This window comes from Enhydra lutris, unplaced genomic scaffold, assembly GCF_002288905.1.
Source record: "Enhydra lutris kenyoni isolate GAN:26980312 unplaced genomic scaffold, ASM228890v2 scaffoldscaffold17, whole genome shotgun sequence".
Taxonomy (NCBI): Eukaryota; Metazoa; Chordata; class Mammalia; order Carnivora; family Mustelidae; genus Enhydra; species Enhydra lutris.
The window spans coordinates 14,221,086-14,237,225 of NW_019154101.1; the positions used below are offsets into that span (position 1 = coordinate 14,221,086).

At 39.6% G+C, this 16,140-nt stretch overlaps 1 protein-coding gene across 1 annotated transcript in view; it reads right to left on the reverse strand.

Annotated features, from left to right (window-relative positions):
• LOC111147567 (minichromosome maintenance 9 homologous recombination repair factor) overlaps window positions 1–14,956 on the reverse strand; it is an 88,189-nt gene extending 73,233 nt beyond the window's left edge. The window contains exons 1-5 of the mRNA XM_022503669.1: window positions 14,893–14,956; window positions 11,987–12,297; window positions 8,671–8,987; window positions 7,444–7,525; window positions 1,672–1,872 (exon numbers count right to left, since the gene is read on the reverse strand). Coding sequence (XP_022359377.1) covers window positions 1,672–1,872; window positions 7,444–7,525; window positions 8,671–8,987; window positions 11,987–12,290 — 904 coding nt within the window. The 5' untranslated portion in view covers window positions 12,291–12,297; window positions 14,893–14,956. The remainder of the gene's footprint in view (window positions 1–1,671; window positions 1,873–7,443; window positions 7,526–8,670; window positions 8,988–11,986; window positions 12,298–14,892) is intronic.
• Window positions 14,957–16,140: the final 1,184 nt, after the last annotated feature.

Here is a 16,140-nt window from a genome sequence, read left to right on the forward strand (position 1 = left end):
TTCCCTTATTTCCCCCAACTAGCACGCATACACTTTAAATTGGTAAAGTACAGTATTGGTACTGAGTACTGAGAAAACTAAGAAAGCAGAATCCATTTGCACTAAAAAAACATTGCCTTGTTTTCTCTCTCTTCTTACTTATGTCTCTTATAAGGTCATTATATTTACTTCTTCCTTTTATCCAGTAAATGAGCTGTACATCCATAACCTTCTAATTGAAACAAGACAGACTAATTGAATTGACAGCACAAAGCACTTCTCTTGGTCTGGGTAGAACACTGTATGATCCCCTTCCTTCACTGTAACAGGAACAGCTGAGCTGTGTGGCACTGCAATTAGTAAGAAATGACTGTGGTCCAAGGAAGAGTTACAGATTTTTGTGAGGACCCGACCCTAAGAAACAATTTTAAATACAGAAATTCCTTTAAAAATATATATGGTTCTTAAAGGGTTTGCTTAATAAAGCTACGACATAGAGAACCCCACTTTAGTATTTAAGAATAAAGTAATCAATATGTGTAAGACTTAAGATGAAGTTTATTAAAAATAGTCTATCACAGGCTTCAGTTTATTTTTCTCAGTAGATGCCTCCAAGGAAGAATGAAAACAGACATTTGAAGATTTAACTGGTGTTTTATATCTTTGGAATTTTTAAATAAAAAAATACTCTATGAACCTAAAGGCTGTAATGTTTTAGTTTATGTATCTTACTGCCACAATCAAAAGTTTTTGCTGTGATGACAAAGCTTATATTTTGCATCCTTCTATCTCTCATCACTTCTTTCCTACTGACTGCATATTTAAAAATCTTCAGTTAAAATAGTGTGAAGTTGTCTTTATTATCTCAGGTACATGAGAAAAGAAATAAGACTTTCATAGGATGATGTTTCATAGTAGGATGTGTTTTGTCTACTTACGGAGGAATTGTATATTTATTGGTAAAGAAGGGAGAAAACTGGCAGTATAAGAGATGTCTAAAATAATAGAAATGGAAAATCTCTTGTAATCCAGCTTTTATTTTCCACAAAGATCTCTAAATTAAAAAAGACTATACCAATATACACAATGGAATACTATGCAGCCATCAAAAGAAATGAAATCTTGCCATTTGCGATGACTTGGATGGAACTAGAGGGTATCATGCTTAGCAAAATAAGTCAATCAGAGAAAGACAACTATCATATGATCTCCCTGATATGAGGGAGAGGAGATGCAACATGGGGGGTTAAGGGGGTAGGAGAAGAGTAAATGAAACAAGATGGGATTGGGAGGGAGACAAACTATAAGTGACTCTTAATCTCACAAAACAAACTGAGGGTTGATGGGGAGGGGGGTTGGGGGGTGTGGGTTATGGACATTGGGGAGGGTATGTGCTATGGTGAGTGCTGTGAAGTGTGTAAACCTGGCGATTCACAGACCTGTACCCCTGGGGATAAAAATATAATATATGTTTATAAAAAATAAAATTAAAAAAAAAAAAAAAAAGACTATACCAGCAAAGGGCTCTTCAAAAGAAAACTACGGCTAAAAGTCCTGATGACTGCTACCACCTTTTGAGTTCAGCCATTGAGTTTTCTAGCATGCAAGGCTCCTCCCAATCACAGACCTCATATTTAACTACTTAATGAAATGCCATTAATAATTATCAGCTTTATACCCTTAATCACAAACCTGCAAAGGGATCACTTTTATAGGACTCCCAAAAATCTTCAAATTCCTTTTGGACCTCCTCATCCATGATGATCCCTGCAGACTGCTCATTATTTACTTGGACATAATTGGCTTTCAGGACTATCTCCACTTCACAGCGCACATCTTGCTGAAAGGGCTTCCACCGTTGCATTACAACTCCGTAAATAGTGAGGTCATCACCTAGGAGAGAGCACCAAGTAGCAGCAAAGTCCAGGAGGAGCACACTGCTTGCTGGGCATAGACTTGCATCACACAGATCCAGAAATAAGAAATAAACCACTCTCCCACCAGGTTTAGAATAGTAAACACTCCTCCAGAAAACAATATGAAGGCAAAGGAACACCACAGGTTTCCTACTTTTCCCTTCTTCTGCTTTGGTTTGTTTTTTTTGTTTTTTTGTTTTTTTTTTTTAAAGATTTTATTTGACACAGAGAGAGAGATCACAAGTAGGCGGAGAGGCAGGCAGAGAGAGAGAGAGAGAGAGGAGGAAGCAGGCTCCCCACTGAGCAGAGAGCCCAACGCGGGGCTCGATCCCAGGACCCTGGGATCACGACCTGAGCCGAAGGCAGAGGCTTTAACCCACTAAGCCACGCAGGCACCCCTGCTTTGGTTTGTTTTTACAAGTGCTTGTATCTTTAGCTAAAAGCTAAAGTCAGCATTTTTATTTTTCTTAATCTACCACATGATAATCACGCCAAATTATTACCCTTCACTGGAAAAATAGCTTAACAGATGATTTATTCATTGTTATTATAAGGGGTGAAATGTTCATCTTCTAATAATCCCTAACCATACAGTTCTCATTTAAAGAATATGTAGAAACTGCAGCTGGAAGATTAAGCTATAATCAGTTTGGTGTCAGGAAAGGAGACAATCTTGTGATAACTGACACTAGTTTTAGTTTCTTATATATTAATTTTTACGTATCCTTTATTGATATTTTACTTACTGCCTTAAAAAAACAGATGAATGAACTAAGAAATAAGTGAACACTGTTTTACTTCAAAGCTCTTTTTTCATAAACTATGAAAGCACACAAGATAAATCCTGCTTGTTCCTTCTGGTTGGTTCCTTCCCACCTCAGGAAATTCTGTTACTGGTGATCAGAATATTAACCTTCTACAGGTTTTCCTAGGAGGCCTTGGGTCTTTCATGGGCACATTCTCCAAACACTAACATGTGTGCTTATTATTACATACAATTCAATGCATCAATTAACAGGTCTATATGAATGAATGGTTGGCATTGGGTATTTTGGTATAAGAGATAAGGGGGCCAGAAGAAGAAAAGATAAGCCTAGTCTTCAAAATCTTGTTGAATATAAGATGTTGGACATACTCCAAATCCAATATGGTATTTATAATCTGTGCAATAAATAGCGTCTCTGAACTAACTGGCAAGTCTTCATTTTCCCTGTGTCAAATACATGGTATTTGCTGATGTAAAATGCCTTTTACTCTCTAAGTTTCAATGTGTAATGTATAATCTGCAGAGCTTTTGATTTTCTAAAGAAAGTGTTCTGTAAATGCTAAATGAATGGAACTGGTGATAGCAATGACAGAACAGAGGGCTTATTTCTAGCTAAAGGCAAACACATTCAGTAGGTGCTTTGCCTGTGTTTTCAAGATCTTTCGAAGCCACTGCTTGGATGGTTTTCAAACTAAAGCAACAATAACGATCATTTACTATATTGTTTGCCCTCAATTTTTAGGTGAAAATGACTGGGGTAACTTCAAACGATCACTTGGAACAGTCCTTTACTATCATTTTAATGAATTATACTTAGGTTGTTTCTAAATTAGTCAAATAGAAACTTTACTTTTAGATACAGCACCCGTTATTGAATTAATCAATAACTGATTATTGAAGTAACTGACTTCGATAGCAGTGATAATGTGAAAAATGTAGTGTCCTGAAGAATGGCTAAGAGCACTGATTTTATCAGATTTGGGTTCAAATCCCAGCTCCTCCACTCACTGGTTATGTCCTAGGGCAAATTATCTCACTTTGCTGAGCCTACAAGTTTTGACCTACAAAATGGAAATAGTTATATTTATGTCACAGGACCACAGTGAAAATTAAGTCAGAAAATGTTTGTATATTACTTCTTACAATATCTAGAATATAATATACGCTCAACAGCTAAGTATTAGCTATTACACTAAGCCTTGTTGTTAAACTTTTCTGTAGTAAGTCATAAATGATGTCATTTGCAGGGAACTACAATTCTTACTTTGTAGCAGCCTCTGTCTTTGTGCCGCTTCATCTTCTGCAGCCCATTTACCACGGCAGCCACCCCCAGCCGGACCCGTCTCTGATCCCCTGCTGCATTGGCAGTTATCAGGACACAACCTCCGACTTTACTACTCTGCATGTGTCAGATTGGGGTTCCCAACCAGACTGTAAATTCCTGAAGGGCAAGGATTATGCCATTTATCTTTTCATTCTGCAGAGGTTTGTAGCAATGGATAAATGAAAAAAGCGCTGTTGACGGACACTTCCATCCGTTATTATTAGTGACATGTGAAAGAAAAATAGCTTAGATTTTTTCAGTGCAGAAAGAATTCAGTTTAGATGTACTGGATGAAAACATCTTATTTTCTATCAAAGGATACTTTCATGTTCATGCTAAGCTTACATAAGCACTACTTTGCTGATCCAGATATTATAGGTTTTGGTTAAAATCTAGAGTCCTATATGAAAAAAGAACTTTGCCACAGCCTGGTCCATTTAGCAGGCAATCCATGATCAAAACTGTTATTTCCATGGAGTACTGTTTAGACAACTATAAACTGTTAATATATTTGACATAAATTTCAAACTATAGGTTGGTGATTCTTGGTGGATGGGGGCAGTCTCTTGACCAAGAATTACTTTTGACCCTAGATACTGAACTCCTGTATTTCCACAGTTGTTTGCCTCATTGTTTTAATGAAATGGCAGCTCATAAATATTTTATAAATGAGGCATTTGGAGAAATCTACGTTAAAAGAAAAAGAAAATGGAATTTGGAGAAATTAAGCACTTTTGATCTGTCTGGTAGGAGAGAACAGGGATGTAGAATAAGAAATTAGACATACCTGTTTCTGCCAAGGGACACATTTGTGCTATGAGTTTTCTTTACAGACTCAGGGTGAGTGAGATTAAGGTCTGAGTAAGAACAGGAAATACTTAAAGCAGGGAATGTTGAGGTGAATTAAGAAACAATCGTTAATACCCAGCTGAAGTTCACCAGCCATTTCCATTTTCTGACCTACCTTCAATGTAACTTAAATATTAAAAAGCAAAAGTGGAGGGGCGCCTGGGTGGCTCAGTGGGTTGAGCCTCTGCCTTCGGCTTGGGTCATGATCTCAGGGTCCTGGGATCGAGCCCCGCATCGGGCACTCTGCTCAGCGGGGAGCCTGCTTCCCCCTCTCTCTCTGTCTGCCTCTCTGCCTACTTGTGATTTCTCTGTCAAATAAATAAATAAAATCTTTTTTTAAAAAAGCAAGTGGAAATTCCTAGGCAAACAGTAAAAGCAACAGTTTTAAAGTTATTTGGAATAAGAAGAGGAAAGAAAAAGAATAAGCTCTCAAACCTTCACAGACACAGGTCTGGTCAAGGCCTTGGGAATGTGTATGGGGAGCAGAAGCTGCTGGCTTTAGGGGCAGGCTGCCATCTGCCTTTTCTAGGGCTGGAAACAGTAACCTCAGAGAAACTGACCAAAGTTTCACAGTTCTAGGATAACTTTTTTAGGGACTGAAATTCTGGAAATCCAAAAGACTTTTCAACTCCATACTAGAGTCTTCAGTGCCTGTCAGTTTTGGTAAAAAGTTTCTCATTAAAACTTTCAGATTACCCCTTTGAAGGCAATCCCCTCAGTGTCTGAGATCTTTACCTTTAGCCAACCAGTGCCATGTCAATTTTACAGCCCTAGCTTCTACCAACAACTGAAAAAAAGCTCCCTTTATTCTCTTATTCTTTCTTTTCACATTACATATGTAAAATAATACATTTGTTTTAAAAATCCTTTTAAAATATCAAATTTTATTAAGAATACCTCATGATATTTAAATGTGGCTATTGCGGGGTGCCTGGGTGGCTCAGTGGGTTAAAGCCTCTGCCTTCGGCTCGGGTCATGATCTCAGAGTCCTGGGATCGAGCCCCAGCGCATCAGGCTCTCTGCTCAGCGGGGAGCCTGCTTCCCTTCCTCTCTCTGCCTGCCTCTCTGCATACTTGTTATCTCTGTCAAATTAAAAAAAAGAAAAATGTGGCTATTGCAGAAGAGAGTACTTTTTAAAAAAACTTTTTTAGAGTACTCTCTTGAGCAGCACTGCTGATTTACAAAACCTCTTATTAATTTTTCCAGTAAAACTCGTCCCTACCTACTATATTCTTTATAAAAACAATAATTTTAAAATTCAATGTTGAACACTTCCATTCTATACATGTGGGCTGATATTAATCCTTGCCCTTCCACAAATACTTTTTTTTTTTAAGATTTCATTTATTTATTTTAGAGAAAGAGAGCGAGCACAAGCAGTGGGAGGAACAGAGGGGGAGGGCAAAGGAGATAATCTCCAGCAGACTCTGCCCTACGTAGAGAGCCTGACACAGGGCTCAGTGACACAGGGCTCAGTCCCACAACCCTGAGATCATGACCTGAGCTGAAACCAAGACTCAGACACTCAACTGACAGAGCCACCCAGGTGCCCTTTTCCACAAAAACTTTAAAGTTTGATTCTTCCCAGGCTCCCCAATGAGAACAAGAGCAGCGAGATGAGTTGAAATAGGGCAAAAGAAAGCTATGAGAGGTTTGATTAGCCTCAAAATCAAAATATAACCAAGATGACATCGCAATAAACCCTTCTGGAGCCCTCAGATTTCCAGAACAGCTCTGAGGCTCACAGTCTTTGTTTTGCCAAACATTGTACATCATCCAGACCAACTGCCATCATGAGACCTAAGTCACTACCAAGATGCTGTACACCCTATGCTTGACTGTCTCTGGGAAAAGAAACTCAACATCATCTGAGTCCCATGGTGAACCCCTTATATTATTAGATATTGAGTCAAAAATCTACCTTCCTGGAGCTTCAGCCTACTGAAACCCAATAGTATAATATCTTCTATAACAGTAATTCCATTTCTGTATGACAACCTTCCAATTAATGAAAAGTTGGCTGTCATGTCCTTCCTGAGGCTTCTCTATGCTAAACACCCACAGTTCTCTTCAGTATGGTTTTCAGTTCCTTCCCAATTCGGGCAATTGGCCAATAGAAACACTGAGATCCCTCAGAGGACAAAATCAATGTGACTCCTATAGGGGTGTTACCAGCACAGAGGAGAGAGGAATCACCTAGTTTCTTCTAGATAGCAATAAGAGTACAGTAACATCTGACACAGTCATACTATCTGATGCATTTTATTTAACCAAAGGCTAAATCTACTACAATTTTTAAAGTTGCTGCTGTTAAGCAAGGATATACTGAGAAGACCAAAGTGGACAAAAGTCAATAGATCTGTGTGCATATTCTAGTTCTGCTACTTAAGTCTCCATGTGACCTTGGGCAAGTTGGGTTCTTCATTTATAAAACAAGTGGCTGGATAGGAATGCTAAGCCAGCTTCGTTCCTGTTATGTATCACCTCCCACCTCCACACGAGTTTCTATTCTCAAGATGAGTAATTAAGCCTTCACACTCACTTCCCAGTGCTCTTGGGAAAATAAAAAGTTATATAAGTTATATAAGCTAGCAAAAGCTAATTCTCACCAGATTTGCAGCTGTCTACTAAGTCATCTTCCAAGATAACCTTCATAGATCGTGGAATACTTCCAACAGATAGCCTTTGCACCTAGCAAGGAAAAGCAGACACATACTGAGTATGCTTAAATACATGCTTACTAGAAGCCTAGCAGTTCTTGAAATTACTGTTTCTATTTCCCTGGTATTATCATACAATTAATTTAATTATGATTGGGATTTATAGAATTTTCTTGAAAGTTGTGCTTATTATCCATTTACAAACTCACTAAAACCAGAGTAAAATAAAAACACCATTATGGAAAAATATCTCCAAATATAATCTACCTTGTGGATGGTCAAAATAAACATGCACTCCAATTAGTAAACATAATTACAAAGTTACTTACCTAGAAGACACGTAGTTTTTTCCTGACCTCTAGTCCCAAGACTTGGGACCAGTCACAGTTCCTTTGATTATTCCTTAGTGACAGAACCCTGGTTTTATTCCACGTGGACATGTACATAATAAAAAGACTATATTTCCCAGCTCCCCTGCACCTAAGCATGGTCACATGACTAAGCTCTGGCCAATGTAATATGAGTAGAAATGGTGTGAGAGACTTCAAGGAAGATGGCTTGAATGGAGACTTGGGGTAGATGGCTGATGCTGTTGACTGTCCCTCCATTTCCCTCCTCCCGGCCTAGCATACGGCAGTGACAGAGCTGTAACTACCATCCTGGACTAATAATAGAGGCCACGTGTTAAGAATGGTGTATAAAGAATGACATGAGTTTGAGTCCTCAACGCTGAATGCGCCTTTGTGTTTCATCGGCAAGTAAAGGAAAACCTTGCACACTCTGACATGTTAAAGAGTGTCTATGTATGCCTTAGTGGACACAGCAAATAAAATTGGGCCTAAATCCCAAATCCTGACCACTCCAATGTTTAGCAATCACTTAAACCCATTTAATTTTTCTCCTATCCCTTAAATACAGCTTGTTTGAACTTTTTAAATATTCACTTAATTTTAACATAATTATTGTCAGTCCACAACCCTTTTGCCAATGCTTTCTATACAGAGATAATTACTGTATGTCTCTAAAGACTGTATTCTGATATATGTGCAACTATACTGTGTGATGACACAAGTTCCATTTGTAGTCCTGTATTGGTTTCCTCGTCCTGGTAATTTGCCCACAGCTGAAAAAACCTTCTTCAAAGTTGTTATTTTTCTCATTTATCTGATCATTTACCTGTTCCTGAATTTTGATTTCCTGATAATCTCTACACCTAGTTGGAGATGAAGACAAGCCTGAGAGGCAAGTGAATTTTGAAGAATCACAGCTTTCCAAGCTGGGACAGGAGGATGGCCGGCAGAAGGTATAGTACTGCTCAAAGTCAGCCTTGACCACAAATACATGTTTGCATTTGTTACACATGTAATCCCGCTCAAACTCCAGGATCTTCACCAGACTTGTTCGAATTACTGTCCCAGTGACAGATAAAAAGTGTCCCACATCCTTGGTTTTAGGGATGTGCTCCCTCACCAACTCAGGACAAACAGGCAAACCTAATGAGAGAAACAACAAAAACCCATCAACTTACATCTTGGAATTTGACTCCATGGAATATATTCTTTTCATATTTCCTAGGGAAGAAGGTGTAACTTCAGAACAAAAATTTGAGTTCTTTTTAAGAAAAAAAAAATCAGATCAGCTCAACCAAGAAAAGAGAAAAGGATTATTTTGAAAAACAATGATCAGTGGACTTTTGCTAAAAGTACATAACCAGGAGCACCTGGGTGGCTCAGTTGGTGAGTACCTGCCTTCATGTAATGATCCCAGGGTCCTGGAACCAAGCCCTGCCATCAGGCTCTCCACTCACTGGGGAATCTGCTTCTCCCTCTCACTCTCCCTCTGTGCTCTCTCTCAAACAAATAAAATCATTTAAAAAAAAAATAAAAGTGTATATCCAAAATGACATAATAACCAGAATTTTAAAAAGGGCTGGTTTTCATAAGAGGGCCATCACAGTAGAATCTAAATACAGCATGTAATTGTAACCTCATTCAACAAAAAGCATACTACCACAGGCAACACATAAAATCAACTGATGACTGAGTAAACCACAAAGCTGAGTGATAAAGGGAGGGAGGGTAGCATAATGACCAGATCCCCAAGTGCTAGAAGGCTCTTACTTTTTTTAGTTAGGTTCAGAATTTATTAATATATAAATCTGTTTCCAAGCCTTGAATCACCTAGAGGTTTAACCATAGCAGCACCATTTATTCCTTAAAAAACTTGTTTTTCACCATTAATGAACAGGCAACTCTTTAAAAAGTACAAAAGGCCAAAGAAAATCCTTTTTTTTTTTTTTTTTTAAGATTTTATTTAATTTATTTGACAGAGAGCAAGTGCCCAAGCAGGGGGAGTGGCAGGTAGAGGGAGCTTAAAATAAGCTTTAAATAAGCTTAAAATATAAAGATAAGGCCATATGTTAAGCAAAAGTGACCATATACAATCAAAATCTTAACACTAAAAAAGATGCTAAGACAGTGTTTTCCTAGAAATGTAAACTTATTTTAAATTTTCTGTCTTACTACATATGTTACTAAGTATGTTCTTCAACAGTACCAAAGAAAGGGTGGTGGTAGGGTGTGATGTACATCAAGCCCCTCATCGGGCTGTCTGCTCAGCGGGGAGCCTGCTTACCTCTCTCTCTCTGTCAAATAAATAAATAAAATCTTAAAAAAAAAAAATCCCAGAAGACAAAGAGCCACGTATATCCTGTAAAGACAAACCAGAAAATGTCTTAGGTTCCTAAGGAGACTGAAAATGGAGGCAACCTGTTTTCATAACTGAATGCCTTTCCTGGAGTCCAAGATGAAGCTGCAGTACACCTAAAACCAGACTACTTCCATCCCTGGATCATTCTGCTCGGGACACCTCCATCCCTGCCTTACCTTCTCTTCTTAAAATCTCCAGTGAATCTGCTAGAATTCACTCCTTGCTCTGTGGGCTAATATATCTTGCACCTACCACGAGTGAGGCATGCATCACACAACATAAAAGCTGCCACTAAGTTCCTTTACAATTACGTTTAACATGCACATAGACAGGTAGCTTTGCATATGAACACCATTGGTAAACAACTGACTATATAGCTATCTCCCCTATAGCCTTGAGCTTCTTTAGATGAGGGACTATACCCTACTATTTTGGTTTCCCAAAAGACTAGCAAATGCCTAAACTTAATATGTTTGTAGAATGAATGTGCCATGGTAATAACATAATTTGCAGTTTACTTTTTCAGAAAATTAGAAAAAAAAAAAGGCTAAATTTACCTGAAACCAATAGGGTCACCTAGGCGGACAAAATTTTGATATTTAAGCTAAGCATGGAAACATATTTAAACATAAGGACAGCCTAAAACTAAAACCATTCTTAAATACCATTTCAGTAACATTAACTAAAATCCCTTTTAACAATCTTTTTGCAACATTATTATAAAGTAATATTTGTTCTTGATCCTACCAAGAGATTATCTAGTGTCCTAATGCTTAAAGATTTATAATACTCCTAATTTTATTCTAGATAAAATACTACTTTTTCAATTAAATCAAATATATGGTCTTTTGGAGGGGATTTTAATTAGTCTCCAAAAAGTTCTATTATACTGACTCATCTTTTTCGAATCACAGCAAGCATTGTTGTTGATTATAAATCTCCACCTTTCTGAAATGTACTATAAAGTATTTCTAAACAAAATAGTACATGTGTTCTCCAACTTAATCCGCAGTAATTTAAAGACAGAGCTTTGCCACAAGCTAATTGCTCCACTACAGCATCTTAAAAATTAAGATACTTAATCTGTCATTCATTCGACAAAAACCGAGTGCCTAAACAGGTGACCAGCATAATACTAAACTTGAAATATAAAAATAGTAAATTTCCTAAAATTGTTTTGAAGACCACAAGGTAGAATGTACCACTTTTCTAATTCTTGGTATGATCAATTCTTTTTTTCTCTTTTTTTTTTTTTTTTTAAGATTTTATTCATTTATTCTACAGAGATCACAAGTAGGCAGAGAGGCAGGCAGAGAGAGAGAGGAGGAAGCAGGCTCCCCGCCGCCGAGCAGAGAGCCCGACGCGGGGCTCGATCCCAGGACCCTGAGATCATAACCCGAGCGGAAGGCAGAGGCTTAACCACTGAGCCACCCAGGTGCCCCGATCAATTCTTTTGTTAGTAGTCGCAAACGCTCATAAAGCTGTTCTGAATTACAATTTTATACACACATATTGATGTATGTATATGGGCACACTAACATAATGTTGTCTCCATACAGTCTCCTTCCCCCCGGTTGGCATGGATAATATCCCAGCCTTCCAAATGTCCAGAGTAACAGTATAAAATCATTACTCTGCTCTAAAAGTGACTATCAACTACACAATAAATATATTTTTAAGTATAAATATCAATTATGTCTTAGTGCTCTGAGTTCAATATGTGTTAAAATTTCTCAAAATGTTCCTAGAGAGTAAGTAGCAGTAAAATCCTTAAGAGATTTACCTGATATCCTGGCATGAAGGTTCTGCTTCATAGAGGCACCTTCAGGTTGAGAAAGGGACTGGAGAATTGTCAAGGCTGATCTTCGCAGAGCACTATCAAAAACTGTTAGTACTTCATTCGGGAATGCGTTGAAATATTCCCCAATTTCCATGTTAGTCTCAAAAAGTGTCATGGCATTAACTACAACTGGGTAATGAGCATCTTCATCACTTTCCTTCAAGATTAGAAGAATATCATTCTTATGGTATTCCGAAACATAGGATTCAAACACTTGACCAACCAGTGTAACTTGATCACTATTCATTTTGAATCTAGGTGATTAAAAAAAAAAAGGTGATTAAAGAAAAAGACCGGATTATAACTTTGATATTGTGACTTAGACACAAGTTAACAAAAAAATAACAAAACAAACTGGTTGTAAATTGTTATGGGCCACACTATAAACTCAAAATATTATCTGAATTAAAATCTTAATTAGATCTGAATTACCTGTTACAGTCACTTAGTAAATGTATTTTTTAAGAAAGTGAAGGTAAACCAAAGTCAAAGAATTCTGTTTATACTGATCATTGAAATCCAAAATGGTCCAATGGCTTTCCCTTATCTTTTCCCCAAACTTCCTCATTAACCCTGTGAAATGATATGAAAAAGGCCTTTCCCCTTTTTTTAACCACATTCTATATACACATTTGTTCTCAGGTATAAAATCTTGAACAGCAGTCTTTTGGCTAACATTACTTTTTTGCATGTGTTGTAGTTCTAGGTTTTTTTCATACAAAGAACATATCCTCCTTTCTCTCTTTCATTCTCTTTCATTACACACATACATATTCATGGGTTTTCTGCTACATAAATGGAACATACATGGATAGCCAGTTCTGACTTGAATAGTTAACAGATCTGCTTCAGAAATTTACATTTTGAGGTGAATTTGTTTCTCATTTTCTCCTCCTAACCTAGAAAACCGATTGGCTTCAGCAAAAACAGCTGTCAAGAGTGTAAAGAAACTAGGTAATTAAACTGAGGAAAGAAAAGGAAAATTGGTCTTTATTTTTTATTTATTTATTTATTTATTTTTTATTTATTGAGAGAAAGGCAGGGAGAGAGAGCATGAGCGAGGAGAAAGTCAGAGGGAGAAGCAGACTCCCCGTGGAGCTGGGAGCCTGATGCGGGACTCGATCCTGGGATTCCGGGATCATGACCTGAGCCAAAGGCAGTCCAACCAACTGAGCCACCCAGGCGTCCCGGAAAATTGGTCTTTAAATGATAAATAACTAGGACTGGAAAATAAATATAGTATATTACATTACTTCACCTATCTTATTCCTCTGGCAATATGTATTTTTTAAATTTGTACCTACAGATTAAAAGAACCCACCCCCATTCTGTTTTCATGTATACAGACAGGTATCTATCATACTAGTATACCATACTGGGAAATAAAAAGCACAATAAAAGATCCTCAATGCCCTCAGAGAACCAAGGGACAGATCAAATCAAACAGTGCCCTAACAGTGGTAAAAATGTAGTATGAATAGGAGTACAAAGGAGAGGATTAAATTTAAATGGACATGGCAATGGGCAGTTCCAAATAAACGGCTGAAATCGATGATCTAAGAAACTTTTATTTGGTTTGGAAACAGAGAACTGGAGGACAAGTGTGATTTGACATTTCATTCACCCACCATTTATTGTATTTGGTCCAACAAACAGACGATAGAAGATGACTTATGAAGTTCACATTTCAGCATCCTATGTGTTACACAGGCTCTTTAATATTTTGCCTTTTGGGGAACCTACTATTCTAGAAGGTGTAGAAGAAATAAATGGGTATGTGTCATAGGCCAAGAATTCCCACAATTACAGGACACCGGTGTGAGACTGACAGATGGGTATACGTATATCCAGGAGAATGAGTGAGAACAAATTATCGCCACTACACTGATAATTTGTTTTGATTAGGTAATATAAATTCAGTCAAGGGTAAAGCAGAAAAAGCACTTGGAAATAATTGATCCTACAATATATCCAGATCATGGCCTTTGCTTAAAACAAGCAAACAAATAAAAAAACTGGACTCCCAAGAGTTGCTAGAAATGAATCTCTAAGATTCTATAAATGCATATTAAATTTGGAGCCACAAGTTGAGCAATTTAAAAGACAGCTCCACATAGGGCAAAAAGGTAGCTGCAATTTCATGGTTCAAATTAAGGTCAGATTAAATTCTGCCTAGTCTTTGCTGAAATGGCAGCTTTGAATAAAGAAAAAAAACTGCATCCCGTTTCAAAATCTGCGCAAAACTGTTCAACTCTAAGCAGTTTGCTACCCCTATAAACATGCCTACCCTTATTGTTCTACAACCTTCAAGTTCCCTTTCCTTTTACTTATTGAGTGAGGTCAAAATAACAACGACGTGCTACTTCATCCTTTGGACCGCGTGAAGCGTCCACGAGAGTCAGGAGAGCTACTAAGCGGCCACTTCCAACTGGACCACCGGGAATCCCCGCCCGCCCAGCGGCCGCGCCGCACCCACCGGGAGCCCCGCCCCCTTGTCTGTCCCCGCGGCGCCGCGTCCTAGGACCCGCCCCCCTCGCCGGCAGCCCGCGACTTCCAGGCACCTCCTCCCCGCCCGCCCGCTCGGCCGCCCGCGGGCGCTCGGCAAACGTGGAGTCGGGTTGTACTCAAAGGGCTGCTTTCCGCTCTTCCGTCTCTGGACGCAGCCCCTGCCCTACGAAACCTCAGCAGGACTCTGACACTACCCGGGCTCGGCAACCCGGCAGCTCGGTCGCCCGACCAATCCCGGAGTTGAATAGTTTGGGAACTAACAGATGTGAGCGAGACTTAGGACGAACTGGGGGAGAAAAACATAATAGGAACGGGGAAACGAGGCTGCGACTGTCACTTACTGGCGGGCACGAAGTGTCGGAAGTCACCGAGACACACTGCTCCCGAGGCCAAGGGGCGCGGAGAGCTCCGGCCTGGCGGCGGGAGCTCGAGGAGGCCGCTGGGGGCGGGGCGGGGCGCGTGCGCCGGCTGCTCGAGGCGCCGGCCGCGGGGGCGCGCAGGCTCCGACGGATCTGTGTCGCGCCTGGGCGAAATAGACACGGCGCCGGCTCCTCGGCCGGGCCCGCGCACCCGACCGACGCCGAGCCGCGCACCGCCTCAACTTCGCCGTTCAGGTGGCTCTTCCGGGTGGAGAAGCGGGCGGGCGCGCGCCCCGCCTGGTGCCGCGGGACGCGAGAAGGTGGGGCGGTGGGCGGGGCCAGGAGGGCCGGGGCAGGCCCCGAGGAGTTCCAGGGCGGGGCCAGGCTGAGCCTCCCGCCCCAGGTGGAACCAGGAGAGTGGGGCTGTGCAGGGCGCAAGCTGCCTGGATGGTTCGCGCTTTGGGGCTAAGAACTCCGGCAAACACAAGGTCACAAAGATTTTCTGCTGTGTTTTCCTCTATAACCCTCCCCCTCATATATCATATTCCCCATACACTCAAAGCCTCCGCCATGTCAACATACTCAACAGAGTTGTGCATTTGTTGCAGTGAACATACACTGAAACAACATCATCACCCAAACTACAAGGTTTACGGTCTTGTTCGCTCTTGGTGTTGCACATTCTATGGGTTTTAATAGATGTAGTATAGTAACATGTATCCACCGTTGTTGTATTATGCAGAATAGTCTCCCTGCCCTGAAAGTCTGTGCTCTCTTCATCCCCTCTCCCACCTAATCTGTAGCAACAACTACTCTATTTACCGTCTCCATAGTTTTTCCTTTTCCAGGATGGCATGTATCATTGACACAGGTTTGAATTGTATGGGTCAACTTATACATGGATATTTTACAGTCCTGGAAATGTATTTTCTCTTACGATTTTTTTTTTTAAGATTTATTTAAGTAATCTCTATACCTCATCTGGGGCTCAAACTCATGACCCTGAGGTCAAGCATGGCAAGCTCTTCTGACTGAGCCAGCCAGGCATCCCTCCTTATGATTTTTTAAATAACACAACACTTTCATTTCTCTAGCTCACCTTACTGTAATAATACAGTATATAATATGTATAAAAATATCTATTAACTAATTGTTTATCTTATCAGCTTCTTGTCAACAGGCCATTAGTAATTAACTTTCTGAGGAGTCAAAAGTTATACATGGATTTTT